Source organism: Palaemon carinicauda, chromosome 30 (assembly GCF_036898095.1).
Source record: "Palaemon carinicauda isolate YSFRI2023 chromosome 30, ASM3689809v2, whole genome shotgun sequence".
Classification (NCBI taxonomy): domain Eukaryota; kingdom Metazoa; phylum Arthropoda; class Malacostraca; order Decapoda; family Palaemonidae; genus Palaemon; species Palaemon carinicauda.
In genome coordinates this window covers 75,596,647-75,612,810 of record NC_090754.1, presented here as the reverse complement: position 1 = coordinate 75,612,810, position 16,164 = coordinate 75,596,647, and the positions used below count along the sequence as shown (strand labels likewise).

Below are 16,164 nucleotides of genomic sequence, written 5' to 3'. Positions count from 1 at the left end.
TGGAATCGCGAGCCTTAACGGTTAGTGTAATAATTTCTATTATTATTAAGGATAAAAAGTGTTTTGAAATACATACTGTAAACCTAACATAAGAGATCCCATCGTTTTAGTTTAATTATTGTTTTTTGTGAATAAGTAATGGTTGTTTTCCTCAAAGAACTACTTTGAAACGACGTTGTACGATAATGTTATTTATTGGATTAGAAAAAAACAGAAATAATAGTTTACAGAAATTGATTTAATTGATCAGTTTTAAATGATTGGAGTTTTGTTGTTTTCTATTCTGCCTTTATTCTAAATATTAACAAAGGCATACATCACAAAATCTTAAGTGAATTTCAATAGCTTAGAAACTCGATTTGGTTGCCATATGTACGATAGTGTCCCTCCAGGAGCGCCCGTACTCTTCACTTGATCGTGTGTTTACCTTTTGGTGTTCCCACAAATGTTGGATATTCAAGATGATACCTATCCGTAGTCTTTGTGTAGGGATTAATTTTAGCCTGTGTCTGTGTATTTTCGTGTTTATCCGTCCAGCAGCATTTGGTGCCGAGTACAATGGAACACTGGAATTAGTACAACTGGTGAGATAACTATTATGTAATGTAAAATCTTTGTGTGAAATGTAGCATACCTTGTCCCTTTCAGGACAGTCTTGCAGTATGGCCTATTTATAGCTAATTTTTTTCTGTGGTTAGCCTAATATTTACTAGAATAACTACCGACGTACTTTTTATGCAGGCAAGACTTAATTAGGCTAATTTTTGCTGATCTATCGTTAACCCCAACATGGTTAGCATATTCGTGAGTCTAGGCTGAGAATCATTTGGTAAGTATTTACCCAGATACCATCCCTGGGAATCATTGAAACTGTAAATTTATTCTCCTACACTGTTTGAGGAAATCTTAATGAAATAAGGCTTTTCTGCCCTATATTAAATTCGCTTATTTTAGATATCCATGTTGGGTTAATTTGTAAATCGGCAGGCACAGCTACTCTTACCTTAGTTAAGTTGTGGTTAACACGGTTAACTCCCCCTGGTAGTGACATGCCGAAGTAGGAAAGGTTAGGCTAGTTATCTTAGGTCAGGACTTATAACCATGAATTATTATAGAAAGATTGAACTTCTCTTTCTCTATGCCCGAATCAACCCGTGTCCGCTGATCTACAAACCTACCTAACAACTTGTAATAAATAGGTTGTATTAGCCTATTGGGAGCCTTTGTATATCAGCAGCCAGTTCCTCCAGCGAGCATAAAATATGGACACCAACTAACGAAACTGCCCCCTAACCTAACCTACAAGCTGTGTCCTTAACTACTTACCTAACGGGGGTACTGACACCCCTTGTGACGCTGTTACGCTGCTGTATTCTTAGTCGGCCGTCGTCATACACACATGTGGCCACTATCATGCATACACCCCGCTTATTGGAAACTTCACTGCCGGACAATCCGTTGGACGGAAGTTTGAGACCTGCTCAAACTCAATAGTTTCTAGTAGTGTCTGCATGCTCCCCAGCTTGGGATGAGGGATTTGGGGAGCCTATAGGTCTACCTGCCGAGTCAACAGCAGCTATTGCCTAGCCCATGGGAATAGGCTCATTTGGACCTTTATTCAGGCTTATTCAGTCCTTCATATGATTGGCAGATTATTCAGTCCTTCATATGATTGGCAGACTCAAACCTTTATCTGGGTTTATTCAGACCTTTATCTGGGCTCATTCTGCCCTTTATCTGGTCTGATTCAGACCCAATATGTATTTACATATGTAACATTGTAATATATTGTTTCATTGGGTGCTACCATAGTGTGATATCTACTGTGCTACTTGCAACCTACTCTAATAGCTGTGCAGAAACAGACCGGTAGATATTACGCTATAGTAGAAAATGGCTGGTAGATATCATGGTATAGTGGAAAATGGCTGGTAGATATCATGGTATAGTGGAAAATGGCTGGTAGATATCACGCTATAGTGGAAAATGCCTGGTAGATATCACGCTATAGTAGCACTGTTTCAGTGTTTGTTAATCCATAAGCAATACAATGTCTGAAAATATGTTGGGCAAGCAATGGAAATCATATCTCATTTTTAGGATCATTTATTTTGTGCAATTACATACTGCTCTAAGTTTTAAAATGGTTTATGTAAAAGTAAAGCTAAAAGTATTGCCGAAATTAACTGAAAATTGTTTCAAGGTTTGTAATCTATGGCCAATCCAAGTGTCTATAATGGAACTATATTGGATAAGCTTTGGAATTACAAATTCATAATTTTTTAACATGAAACACGTACTAATAGGACACCGACGTACTCTCCATTTTTGGGATGGACAGACTCAGCGAAGATTGCAGTAACTTGTATTGTTCGCAAGCGAACTCGTGTGTTATAAGGCCTTTGCATAACTTGTCATATTTTTATTTAGAACGCTCTGTATAAAGAAAAGATTGAGGTATATGAATGACTTGGTGGGATAAATAAAGGAGATTCTCAATTTCTCAAATTACAAAAATTTTGATAAATCAAATATGATAGTTTAATATTTCACTATATTTTTTAATGTCACTGTATAATATTTACAAGTATCTGCACATTCATGATATCAAAAGTATCTTTACTATATATAAAATAATTTTTATGGGTCCGAATCATCTAAAACAGAGGTCCGAAAACAGCTAAGCAAATGGTCTGAATTAGCCTAAAAAATTGTTTGAACCAGCCCAGTAAATGGTCTGAACAGCTAAGACTACGGTTTGAATCTGATCCAAGTCAGCCATGGACTGAATCAGCTACGGGCCAAATAACCGTACAATCAGCCCTCCTTTGCTTGATGGAGAGGAGGTTTGCCATTGATCTAATGTATACTGTATGTGGTTAATCTCTAGGTCATTGTCACTGGTCCTGGCCTCTGCCATTCATGAGCAACCTTTAAACTGATAAACTCCTGAAAACAGCCTTAAAAATACATATCTCATTTGGGAAGAATAAAAGTTTTTTCCTTCCCCCAATCCCGCCCAGAACTGCACTTGTTTCTGTAGGTCTTAAACCCAATAAATTAGTAATAAAAACTATCTTCAAAACTGTCCAGAAATCATTAAAATACACCTGATAAGAAATTTCATTAGAGAAGAATAAAAACTTAAACAGTGTATTTCTTTTTGTCCTAAATACATAAATAGTTTTCCAACTAATTATTTTGTTTATGCATCTGATAATTATTGTTAGCACAAATGTTCCTTTTGTGCTTATATAAAATATTTAGGGGATGATCTCTATAGAAACTGATTTTTGGATGGGAAAACTTAAAAAAAAAAAAAAGAGTGGATTACTCCATGCACTAATGGCAGATATGTAAATCTCTGTCCAAAATCTATGCCTCATGGGTCATGGAAAACCCTGATTATTGAGAGCAAGAAATCATAGCCTTGGAAAAGCAGGGATATGTCGTAACTTAACCTGGTAGACCCGGGTCCTCTTCCTAATATGGTGTGAGGGATGGTTGCTTTTTCACCATCCTTCCCTTCACCTGACCTATTATAACCTATGGTGCCATAGCATTTAGCAAACTTTGAATACAACATTATGTAATTCCTAATTACCTTAATTATATTTGTAAGTAGATTGCATTCTACTAATTACTGTACACACAATATCTATTCAGTATATGCAAAGGGTTCTAATTGTTACAAATTACCCAACCAGAGTGAACTTTCCTCAAACACTTCCATCAGAGCTAAACATACGGTCCTAAAAGCGCTTGACAATAGTGTGTGAACAATAAATTTCCATCATCACCTCATGTGTCAACCACTTGAAACAATGAGCTACAGTTCACAATTTGATCACTTTGTATGTAGAGTACAGTACTATAGTTTATTATTTGCCTGTCCCTTTGAATTCCAAAGGGATTATGCCTCTTTTCTTTACCCCATCTAGCAGAAGGAAGAGTATGATTACTCCTGCCTTATGTGCTGTATTTAGTACCAGGGATCTTTTCCCCACTGTTGCTTGCTTTCCAGGGCAGTTTCCAGTCCCCTATTACATGGTCAGTTCTGTCCGTGGAACCGAATAATCGTATTGAATTCATTGCAGCCAATCCTGAGTCTGTTTATGTCAGACTTCTCTGCACACATTTGGGGGTGCAAAGGGTAGAGGGATGCTACCTAGGATCTGCCTTTAGGAAGGGCCTTGATCATTGAGTGGCATTTAGGTGTCCACCAAGGGACCTAGCCATCCCTGGGACAGCTTTGGTCTTTCTATTCCCAGACAAGTTACCTCAGAGGTAGCTGTCTCACTTGAGAATTCTTTGGTGCGGGGTTCAGCAAGGGAGCCTCTGTGCTACAGTATTCCTAGACCTCGATAGGACCGCCCACAACACTAGGCATGCAGCTCTTTCAAGCTACCCAGCGTGTTCCTTCCAGGCAGTGAGCTGGTTGAAGGAGGTAAGAATATTGCCAGGGGATTGCTTTTAGCACTTTGAGGCAAGCCTCTGTGAGGCAAACCAGCAGAGGCATAGGGCCAAGCCATGGGTAGTGCAAGTCCTTCAAGATGGTTACTTGTAACCCTTTTCAGCCCTTCACTTCCCCTTACTCTTTTGCCAATAGAGTACTCATTATTTCTTCCAACATCTCCTAGAATCCTAGCCTTGGTGACAGAGGTAGGAGGGATGTTGGAGAGGAACATGATTGACTTTCGTTGAAATGATTTTCCAGACTTCTGGAGGCTGATTATCAAACTCTCTCCATGGAATGAGTTTGTGTTCAAACAAAATTCTGGTGGAAACAACATGATCAGTGTCAAATTTCACCAGAGGAAGACATCTTGCTTCCAGTGAAGCTGGAAGACACACACTTTTAGTACAGTACCTGTGGATCAGTCCATTAGGAATACCTCCCTTCTCTCCTTATGGTTCAATATACCAGTTCAAGACTAAGGGCTCTGAACTGGGTACTGCTCTCAGGTGGTCACATTGGTAGTAGCTTGGGGCTACTAACAAAGGATATGACTGGCTGCATCTCTCGAGTGGATAATCATGGCTGCCTTCATGTGGCAGTTGCTATAGGATCAAGTTTGACTTTCTGTGATATTATTATTATTACCAGCCACAACCCTAGTTGGAAAAGCAAAATGTCATAAGCCAAAGGAATCCAATAGGTAAAAATATAGTAAATGTCACAATATTTTAATTTGCTATTTATGCATGCTGTGAGATTTTCAATAATGCCAACCATCGTTAGCTTTTAGATCTTCCCAGGCTATACTATGGTGGTTGGTTTATTTTTTTTTATTACTCCATTTCTTTTCTATAATAAGAAGGGCTTCAACCTACAAACATTTGGAGGTACAAAAACAAATCCAACTGAAATCATAAATCTGAGATGTTTTATCTAAAGTTCATAATGAAATACTGTAATAAAACAATTTTATAATTATTCCAGCACCAAATACAAACTTTTCAGCTCTTTATAGTTCAGCTCTCCTCTAGTTAGGACCAACCACCCAGCACACTCAAAGTAGTAGCCAAAACAAAGCCACTTTTTATTTTGGCCCGGAAGAGAACGGACGCTGTCAATACTCCTCTGCTTGACTCCGTTTAAAAACCTATCAAACCAACTTCCCTTAAAATTGGAAGCTTTCCTTTTCTCTTGTATATACAGTACATACATATGAGTGTATTTCTATTTTGAGAATGTAGATTTGTCAAGGCAGAGAAGGGCGCTGCTATGGCAGCTTCATGTCTGCACACAAGACAGATCCTTATGCCTTTTGTTCTGTGTGTAGGGGTCACACTTGTGCGCAGGAGTCTCATTGTAATGTGTGCAGGGAGTGGCGTCCCTCCATTGGCAGCGATTTAGCTGGCGCCTGAAGAAGGCAAAGAGGGATTCTTAACCTTCAGAGATTGATTGATTGAATGATTTGAGGTTTTCTGGCATTCTGATATCTAAGGTCATTGATGCTAATCAGAGACACTGGAAGAAGGCGAAGAGGGATTCTTCACATTCAGGGATGCTGGAAGAAGGCAAAGAGGGATTCTTGACCTTCAGGGATGCTGGAAGAAGGCAAAGAGGGATTCTTCACCTTCAGGGATGCTGGAAGAAGGCAAAGAGGGATTCTTCACCTTCAGGGATGCTGGAAGAAGGCAAAGAGGGATTCTTCACCTACAGGGATGCTGGAAGAAGGCATAGAGGGATTCTTCACCTTCAGGGATGCTGGAAGAAGGCAAAGAGGGATTATTCACCTTTAGGGATGCTAGAAGAAGGCATAGAGGGACTCTTCACCTTCAGGGATGCTGGAAGAAGGCATAGAGGGATTCTTCACCTTCAGGGATGCTGGAAGAAGGCAAAGAGGGATTCTTCACCTTCAGGGATGCTGGAAGAAGGCAAAGAGGGATTCTTCACCTTCAGAGATGCTGGAAGAAGGCAAAGAGGGACTCTTCACCTTCAGGGATGCTAGAAGGCATAGAGGGACTCTTCACCTTCATGGCTGCTGGAAGAAGGCATAGAGGGATTCTTCACCTTCAGGGATGCTGGAAGAAGGCATAGAGGGACTCTTCACCTTCAGGGCTGCTGGAAGAAGGCATAGAGGGACTCTTCACCTTCAGGGATGCTAGAAGGCATAGAGGGACTCTTCACCTTCAGGGATGCTGGTAGAAGGCATAGAGGGATTCTTCACCTTTAGGGACACCGGGAGAAGGCAAAGACGCATTATTCACCTTCAGGGATGCTGGAAGAAGGCAAAGAGGGATTCTGGACCTTCAGGGATGCTGGAAGAAGACAAAGAGGGATTCTTGACCTTCAGGGATGCTGGAAGAAGACAAAGAGGGATTCTTGACCTTCAGGGATGCTGGAAGAAGGCAAAGAGGGATTCTTCACCTTCAAGGATGCTGGAAGAAGGCAAAGAGGGATTCTTCACCTTCAGGGACACCGGGAGAAGGCAAAGACGCCTTCCTCAGCTTCAGGGATGCTGGGTGAAGGCAAAGAGGGATTCTTCACCTTCATAGTTATTCTCAAAGTTGAAGAAATCTCGCCAACTTTCTCCGGCGGCTCAATCCTGTCTGACCCTAGATGAAGGAGTAACCAGCAACCCCTCCATATGGTGACATTGCAGTGCCCTCCCCTGCAGGTCTTCCAGATATGAACAGCATCTGTGTATAAAGGTCTCTGATGTCAGCCATGATCCTGCTTTGGAGAGATTAGGCATCATCCCTATCAAGCCGAGGAAGAAGAAACAGGGTCAGCGAGCGGATACCCCACCTCCAGGGGGCTCGGTGCATCCAAGAATTGGTAAAGGCTCGAGATCTCTGAGGGAGGTTGCTTATGTGGAGAATTATTGCTTTGTACGGTACTGATAGACCTGGATCCTGCAGTCACAAGCTCTTTGGACCCTAAGGTGCCTTCTCCCTCTTCTGCTCCCATTGAGGAAGTTAGACCGTGGAAATCAGTGAGGAGGGACACCACCTAGCTTCTCGCAGACTTAACCATCCGCCCGCGAGAGCGAAAGGATACGAAGACGATTTCCAAGAATTGGGCTTTGTTCGCGGGCCAATGAAGTTTAAGGGATTACACTAGAGATTCCAGGTCCACTCCCGTACAACTGGAACATAGTGGTTTCTCCCTGAGGTCTCACTCCTCTACTTGTAGAACGGTTAACGACTTAGACCCTCCACGGGCTCCTATGGATGCGAACTTGGGAGAGGAAGAACCCTTTGATGACAGATCTGATCACTCTGAGGGCAAGCTGCCTCCATCCACCAGCTCTATGATCACTCCCTTGGAACAGAAAGATGTCGACCAGGTCTTTCTGCAAGTCCTCTATTGTATCAGGAAGGTCGATTCCTTGTGGGAGCCGGACCCAATTCCAGCAGAGGGAAAAGCTAAGGTAGCTTTACCTTGGTTGATGGGGATCAGGGGGTACCAAGAAGAGAAGAAGAGAGAGTATACGCAAGTGGCAAGAGAATCGCGATCGTTGAAATCTGTGAATTTGTCTTGGTTACTTCCTCCACATTACGTCAGGCAAAGGAAGTACAGTACTACGAAGTTGTGGATGACGTCCTGTCCCCTCTCCCGCTAGATCTGTTAATTCTTTGATTCACCTAGATTTCACCCGCAGACAAGCTTTCCTCCTTGCCGGTGGGGTTCTCTGCGGCTAACGCTGCAAATATAGAGTGGGTGGTTTCATCGTTAGACTACTGGTTGAGTGGGGTTACCTTTATAGGACCAAAGATTTCTCCATTGAACAAAACAGGGAGGCAATGTCCACTTTCCTGCTTTCTGGAACCCAGACTGTTGAGTTCTTGACTTAAACGTCTTCATTCAGGGTGTCAAATGGGTTTTGAGATGGAGTCGTCTCAAAATTCATGAAGCAGGTGCCTAGGAGACTGGGTAATGCCCTAATGGAAGGCCCCTCCCTCTTTAACATTGAGGATATGGAGGCAGCTGTGGAGTGCTGGAGGGAGGCAAGTCACAACAAGCTATGACTTCTTGTCCTTACTCTGTGGCACCCCGTAGGAGTGTCCTGCCCCTGGCAAAGCACCAAGGGGAGAAGAAATGTCCTCAACATCCACTGCAGGCAGCAGCGAGGAACCAGGGCCAAAGGCAACCCTTTTAGGCCAGAGGACTCGGGTAAGAGAGAGAGAGAGGAGATGACAATGTGAGCGTGCCCGCTAGGTCAGTCTTTCCTCCGATCAGCCCACTGGTGGGAGGATGCCTAAAGAGTAGATGGGAGAGGTGAATCCCCCCTGGGGCCAAACTTTGGTCGGTCACAGTCCTCAGGGCAAGATACAATGTCCCATTCACTCACTCTCCCTCCTCTAGCATCACATCCATGAGCACACGTTCCCATGTGAAGGGGTCCGCAAAGAACACTGTCCAAGGGGTCTAGGTCAAGTCACCAGGCTTCTACAGTTGCCTCTTTCTGGTAGAAAAGGCATCTGGAGGCCGGAGACTGGTCTTAGACCTCTTGGCTCTGAACTCTCCCTGCACCCAACACAAAACCTTGTACAGTATATCTAGAAATAAGCATCAATACAAATCTAGGCAAAGTCTTCCCGTCCTTAGCAAGATTGGAGAGAATGAAATGAACAGCAAACCCGTTTCTAACACAAGACGAACTGCCAGCACATTTATGGCAGAAGTTGCTAGGACACTCACCTCTTTGGAGGGCCTGGTACTCAACAGTTGTCTCCGCATTCAAACTCTCCAGTGGCAGCTAAAGACCATCTGATCCCGATAGATTCGGAGCAGGAGAGATACCTGAAGTAGTGAGTATCAGATACCAACTTACTCAAGGGTGTAGACCTTCTCTTTCCTCCACCGGAATGGATGCTCTTTATGGATGAATCAAAAGAAGGGTGGAGGGCTCATCTGTTGCAGAACATGACCTCCGGACTATGGTTTGAAGTCAAGCAACACTGCCACATAAACCTCCTAGAGATAAGAGCAGCCTTCCAAGCATTATCAGCAGCTCCTTTCAGGATACTGCGTGGTGCTGATGAGCGTCAACACCATGGTGGTGGCTTATGTAAACAAGTAAGAGGGTACTTTTTCACCGCTCCTTTGCCATCTGGCTGTGGAAATAATCAGATGGACAGAAGACAACTCTGTAGCCCTCTTAGCTCGCATCATTCCGGGCAAAGAAACATCTTGGCGGACAAACTTAAAGTAGGAATACATGGCTACGAGTGGTCTTTGAATTGTCAGATAGCCAACAGTCTTGACTTTGTGGGGTTCGCCAACAACAGACGTGTTTACGTCCCTCAACCGGAAATTTTCGATGTACTTAGATTACCAAACAATTCATCTTCACTCAAGAGGTTAATTACTGCATTGCAATTGTTCAGTGGCTACTTTCCTTAGTAAGGGTAGAAGAGACTCTTTAGCTATGGTAAGCAGGTCTTCTAGGAGGGTGTCACTCCAAAATCAAACCCTTATTTTTTAATCTTGGATAGTGCCATAGCCTGTGTACCATGGTCTTCCACTGTCTTGTGGTAAGTTCTCTTGCTTGAGGGTATACTCGAGCACACTTTTCTTTCTTATTTCTCTTCCTCTAGTCTTTTTTAAAGTTTTTATAGTCTATAAATGGAAGATCTATTTTAATGTCGTTACTGTTCTTGATATATTTTTTATTGTTTATTATTTCTCATGTAGTTTATTTCCTTACAGTATTAACTTTCCTCACTGAGTTATTTTCCCTGTTGGAGCCCTTTGGCTTATAGCATCCTGCTTTTCTGACTAGGGTTATAGCTTAGCAAGTAATAGTAATAATAATACTGCTCTCCAATGGCAGATCGCCAGGCGTTCTGGCAAGACGCCTTCCAACACAAGATCCCCAGGTGTTCTGGCAAGATGACTTCCAACACAAGATCCCCAGACATTCTGGAAAGATGATTTCCAAGACCCACGGGACAACCTGGATGTATGCGTTTCCCCTTGTGCCTAGTAAGGAGGTTTCTGAACAAAGTAAGGGCATCGCAAGATTTATCAATGACCGTAATCGCTCCGATGTGGCAACATTCTAAATGGTTTCCGGACCTTCTAAAGCTGCTCACAGAGGCACCAAGAGAGCTCCCTCCACTTCCCGGTCTACTCGTACAATCACTCGTGAAGATATTCCAAAGAGCAGTTGCTTTGCTACGGCTTCATGCCTGGAGATCATCCAGCAACTTGTGAAGGCACGAGGAGGATGGTAAGATACCTCCGAGTGTCGTCTTCCGTTGTCTACAAGGTAAAGTTGTCTTTCTTCTGTGGTTGGTGTTGTGGAAGGGTTATCTCTCCTCTCAGTGCCAATATCCCAGTGATTGTGGAGTTTTTGTTGAACCTTAGGTAGGAAAGAAACTACTCAGTGTCAGTGGTAAGAGGCTATCACTCGGCATTAAGCCTTGACTTTAGACTGAAAGGAGTTAACATTTCCTCCTTAACGGAATTGTCTATCCTCATATGAAGCTTTGATCTCACATGCCCCCAGTCAGAAGTCAGACTGCCCCCTTTGGAATATAGTATGTGTACTGTAATCCTTGAAAGGAGCACCTTACAAACCTCTTAATCAGTCCTCAGATCGTAACCTGACTCTAAAGACTGTTTTTCTGTTAGCCTAGCCTATGCTAATAGTCGGTGAACTACATGGTCTGTCCTATGACATTGCCTATTCAAGGGGAAGGGGGAAGTTGACACTACTTCATTTCTGAGTTTATAGGTAAGACTCAGAATCTGGTTGTAGTGGATCCTAGATTTGGGCCTTTCTGGATTGATCGAATCTCTCCGTACTGAACAAGTGACTCAGATCATCTGTTATTATGATCTGTTAGGGTGCTGAGGAAATACCTTATATAGAGTGTTCAAACTGTCTTCAGGTCAATAGACTTTTCGTAAGCACAGGCATGGTCAAAAGGGGAATTATAAAGAACTCAAACTCTTGCTGGGTCAGAAAGGTGGTTGAACGAGCCCTCCAATCAGACTTGATCTCTCATGACCGTAGACCTAGAGCTCATGATGCATCCCTGGTTTTCAAAAAGAACTTCAATGTGATGCAGGTCTTAAATGTTGGTGTGTGGAAACATCAAACAACGTTCGTTGCCCACTACCTGCAAGATGTAACTCACAGGAGCCTTAGCACATTCTCCATAGGTCCTTTTGTGGCTGCACAAATACATTAGCACCTTCGTAGGACAAGTAGCAGTTGGTTGAGGGCAATTGTTACCCAGTTGTAAGTCAAGTGTGAATGTGAGTATGACAGGCCTTTTCGTCTGTCATTCTCCCCTCTCTTGAGTCTCGTGTATCAGAGGAATTCTGTTAGCTGACTTCCTCTGACTGCAGGTGGTTACCATTGCCCCTTGTGTAACTTGATATAAACAATATATTTTTTATGTCCCAGATCTCCCAGCAAGGTAGGAATTGGGTGACTCCCATGTAAGAAAGGAGCTTAGCTCCAAGGTATGTCTTACCTGGCCAAATCACAATGCTTAGTGCTCGCACCTTCGCACAATTAGGCTGTTCTCTCATTGAGAGTTAGCGAGGTGATGGGGGTACGCTCTTCCACAGCTCGTCTGAAGCACAAGAGTCTTGCCCCAGGTCAGTGACTAGCCAGTTGGTCTAGGACTTCCACCCACCTAAACGTGAGTCTCTATGGTAAAGAGCTGTAAGGTTTGTATTTGTTGCCAGAACAAATGACAAATTTAGAAATCATTTGTATTTTTCATAAACATAAAAACTTTAAGCTCTTTATACATAATGGCCCGCCATCACCTACCCTCAGAAATCCTGTCTGCAACTGCATAGTGGCTTGTTTTGGCTACTATGTGTGTGTGTAAGCCGGGTGGTTGGTCTTACTTCCCGCTACCCTTGCTAACTAACGAAGGGTAGTTGCACTTTGCTAAAGGTTTTACAGCTAGTTTCGGTGGTTGCCGAAATATATATCCATTGTAAAGAGCTTCAAGTTTGTATGGTAAGGTAAAATACAAATTATTTCCCAATTTGTCATTTTTATTCAGTAAGCAATGGGAAAAGTTAAAGGCAAAGAAGCAGCAGAAGTAACCAAGAAAACATTTGCAATATGATGCGGGACTATTTGTTGACATTTGCTGCTGAAAATCGTAAGCATGTGAGTGAAATTCAACTAACAAACAGCTTCTTGGAACTTAGTTTATAAGTTGAGGCTTTTCTGTACTGGGCTATGTTTTTTATAGGCTCCTTGGGCTTGCATCATTCTTCTTTTACAAATTGAGATGCAGCTTGGGTAGCAAAAGTAGTAATACTAATGATGACAATTCTCTTGGTTGTTTAGATAACACCATTGAGAAAATCAAGATTATATAGATAATATTTTGTTTGTTACTGGTATTAGTTATGATAATAAAATTAACCATTTTGTATACAGTATTATGATTTCAGTTTGTTCTTTTGATTTTGATTTGAATATTTTTTTGTATTTTTTTATTTTAGAAAATTTGTGGATAGTGCAGCCAATTAATTCAAAATTATTGATGTCATTTTAAATTGGAATCTATTTCCAGATGTACCGCCATGGAGACCGTGCTCCAATTGAGTTGTACCCTAATGATCCTCATCAAGACCCATCAATTTGGCCTGATGGTTTAGCCCAGCTAACAAAGGTAGGGTGTGCTTTAATATATGGACTATTAGCCAGCTCTTGTTGCTTTTCTTCTTATAATTTTTATACTGTATTTATTTTTTTGTTTATTACTGCACTGTAGTATGTTACCAAAATATCCATAGATCCTAAATGTTGTAAATCCCATTAAAATCAATGAATTAATAAATACACTTATTTTCAATAAAGTATAAGAAAAATTTGGTTGTGTGATCAGAAGTACTTCATGTTTGGGCCTCTAGAAGAAACCCCAACTTGAAATGGAAAAGAAATTTCATGGTATGACAAGTTTTTGGTGACTTTCGGTCAGTTGTGTGGATAGTAATACAGTTGTTCCATAACCGAAATACAAACCACGCTATTTACTGAGGGTTTACCTTTAAGCGCAGCTGAAATGACGAGCCAATAGTTTTAACGAGGGTTAATTACCCCCGCGCTAGTTAGCGGGGGGTGGGGAAGGGTAGCTTGCTACCCCTCCCCCCTTCCACACACCGGTGACTTGCTTCACTTCACTTTTGGCTCGGCAGTGATCAGACGTGTCTGCTCATCGCCCTCGTGACAGCCTTTAATTTTCTGCTTTTTCTTTTCAGCATGTGTGTTGGTTGGAAGTTGACCTTCAGTTATTTCTTTACAATGCGTACATGCCCTGGAGTTGCCGGTCGTCCTTGTGGGACTTTCATGTCGGACGTAAATACGGATCCGCACACCCTCTGCCCTCAATGTCGGGGCCGACGGTGTGACAAGGAGAACATGTGCCGTGAGTGCAGGGAGTGGTCTGCCTCCCAGTGGGAGAGGTTTGGCCGTCGGCGTAAGAAGAAGTCCAAGAGAGACCGTTCTCCTCCGGGGTTAGCCTTGAAGGAGGAAGGTTCTCGGGACTCTTCTTCCGCCGCCCAAACCTCCTCCGAAGCTCCCCCTCGTCCGCCTCCTAAGGAGAGTCGGCCGAGTGGGAGTGCAGGCCCTTGTTCTGTTTCCCGACCTTCGGTGGGGGGAGAGGGCGTCGCCTCCCATAGCGAGGCGGTTTCCCCTCCTCCTCCAGGGGAGGTTATTGATAATGCCTTATCCAGTGATGATCTTTTACAGATTTGGTCGTCCCTGGGGCTTGAGGGCTTGCCCTCCAGGGTCGCTCTTATTGACCTTGTCTCGTTGGGGGCCGCTGTTAAGCAGTCGCCGGTGGTAGCAGAGGTAGACCCTCTGTCTATTGTCGACGTCGTGGTGACAGAGGCCTCCGACGTGGCTGGGCCTTCCGCCGCAGGTGCTGTTGCGGGTGATGGTGCTAAAGGCTCTCCTCCTCCTTCCGTACATCCTTCGAAGGGGGAAGTGAGTCCTTCGGTCTCGGCTGCTGCTCAGCTTCCTTCTGAGGGAAGTGTTTTGACGGAGACTCCCCTTCGGAGGACCGATGGTCCCGACGATCTCCCCTGAGGCCGCCTCCGCCGTAAGGCTCACCGTCTGCTACGCCACAAGGGCCTCCCTTCACCTTACAGGGGGACTAAGAGGCGCCTTTTTGGGTCTTCATCCTCCGGGGGGGACTCTCCTCGTCAGCCTCAATCTACAGCTCCGCCCTCCTTGAACCTCTCTGCAGACCGCTCACCATCTCCTGCCAGATCTTCGCCTTCTGGAGAACTCGTCACCCGACAGGCAACGGTCCCTTCGGGGCTAAGGGATCCTTCCCTTACGCGAGCAGTGCTAGCGCACAAGCGCTCTCCTGCTCGCCAGCGCTCTCCTGATCTTCAGCGCTCTCCTGCTCGTCGATGATCTCCTGCTCGCCGACGCTCACCTGCTCGTCGGCTCTCTCCGGATGTTCGCCCCCCTCGCCAGCGCTCTCCTGCTCGTCAGCGCTCTTCCGAGCGTCAGCGCTCATTTGAGGACCATCGCCCTGCGGTCTCTGACCACCCTTTAGTTCCTGCTGAACTCCCTGCTCACCATCTGCCTGGTCCTGTGGCTACGCAACATTGTGCTGCGCGTGTGTCAAAAACACATGTTCGCCAACGCGCCAGCGATCTCCCAGTTCCTGCTCGTGAACGCGCCGCGCCACCTGTCCTTTCACATGACACGCGTCGACCTTCTGCTCGCCAGCGATCTCCAGCTCGCCAGCGATCACCTACGCGTCAGCGATTACCTCCTCGCCAGTGTTCACCTGCTTGCCAGCGCGCACAGGCGATCTTAGTATCGCCTATTCAACAGCGACAGCTAGCGCGCCAACGTTCTCCAACGCTCCTGAAGGAACATGGTTCGCCAGCTTCTAGCTCGCCATTGCGCGATCGGCCGCCTGCGCATGCTGCTCGCCATCGCTCGCCATTGCACGATCGCCCTCCTGCGCATGCTGCTCGCCATCGCTCGCCCCTGCACGATCGCCCTCCTGCGGATGTTGATCACCATCGCACCCCATCACGCGATCGGCCACCTGCGCATGCTGCTCGCCATCGCTTGCCCCTGAACGATCGCCCTCCTGCGGATGCTGATCACCATCGCACCCCATCACGCGATCATTCACCTACGCATGCTGCTCGCCATCGCTTACCATTATGCGTTCATTCACCTGCGCATGCTGCTCACCATCGCACGCCATTGCGTCGACATGCCACAACGCGCCATCGCCAACTTGAGCGACTGCACTCACCAGCTCGTCATTGATCGCCTGTGGATCTACATCGCCAGCGATCTTCCTCACCTACGCGGCAGCGCGTTGCCTCGCCGTTGCGCCAACGCTTGCGTTCGTCGCCTCGGACACGCGTTCATTTACCTGCCCACCCTCGCGCCCACTTGCCTGCGCGACCGTTCGCCCTCGCGCGACCATCGTTCGCGGCGAATTCCGCAGCCGGTGGTAGCAGCAGGAACGCGTGCTCCTAGACGGCACTCGGGATCACCTCCATCCAAACACAGATTGGTAATGCAGGACGAGAAGAGGTTAGTACAGCATTCTTCCCCACCTTCTTTTCAGGCAGGTACCGTCGTGTCCACTCCAAAGGATCGCCCGATCCCTTTCCCTTTAGCGAGGATTTTGGACTCTGTGTCCTTGGAGCAGCAGACTTGGTTTGGTCTGCTGGCACGGGCGTTA

General features: G+C 45.0%; 1 protein-coding gene across 3 annotated transcripts in view; it reads left to right on the top strand.

Moving 5' to 3' along the window:
- The first annotated feature begins 378 nt into the window (after positions 1-378).
- The window catches only part of LOC137623290 (prostatic acid phosphatase-like), a 106,782-nt gene continuing 90,996 nt past the window's right edge, over positions 379-16,164 (top strand). For 2 of the 3 annotated variants that reach the window (XM_068354071.1, XM_068354070.1), the window contains exons 1-2: positions 379-584; positions 13,012-13,110. In XM_068354071.1, coding sequence (XP_068210172.1) covers positions 462-584; positions 13,012-13,110 — 222 coding nt within the window. In that variant the 5' untranslated portion in view covers positions 379-461. The remainder of the gene's footprint in view (positions 585-13,011; positions 13,111-16,164) is intronic. The other variant, XM_068354069.1, reaches the window with a different exon arrangement.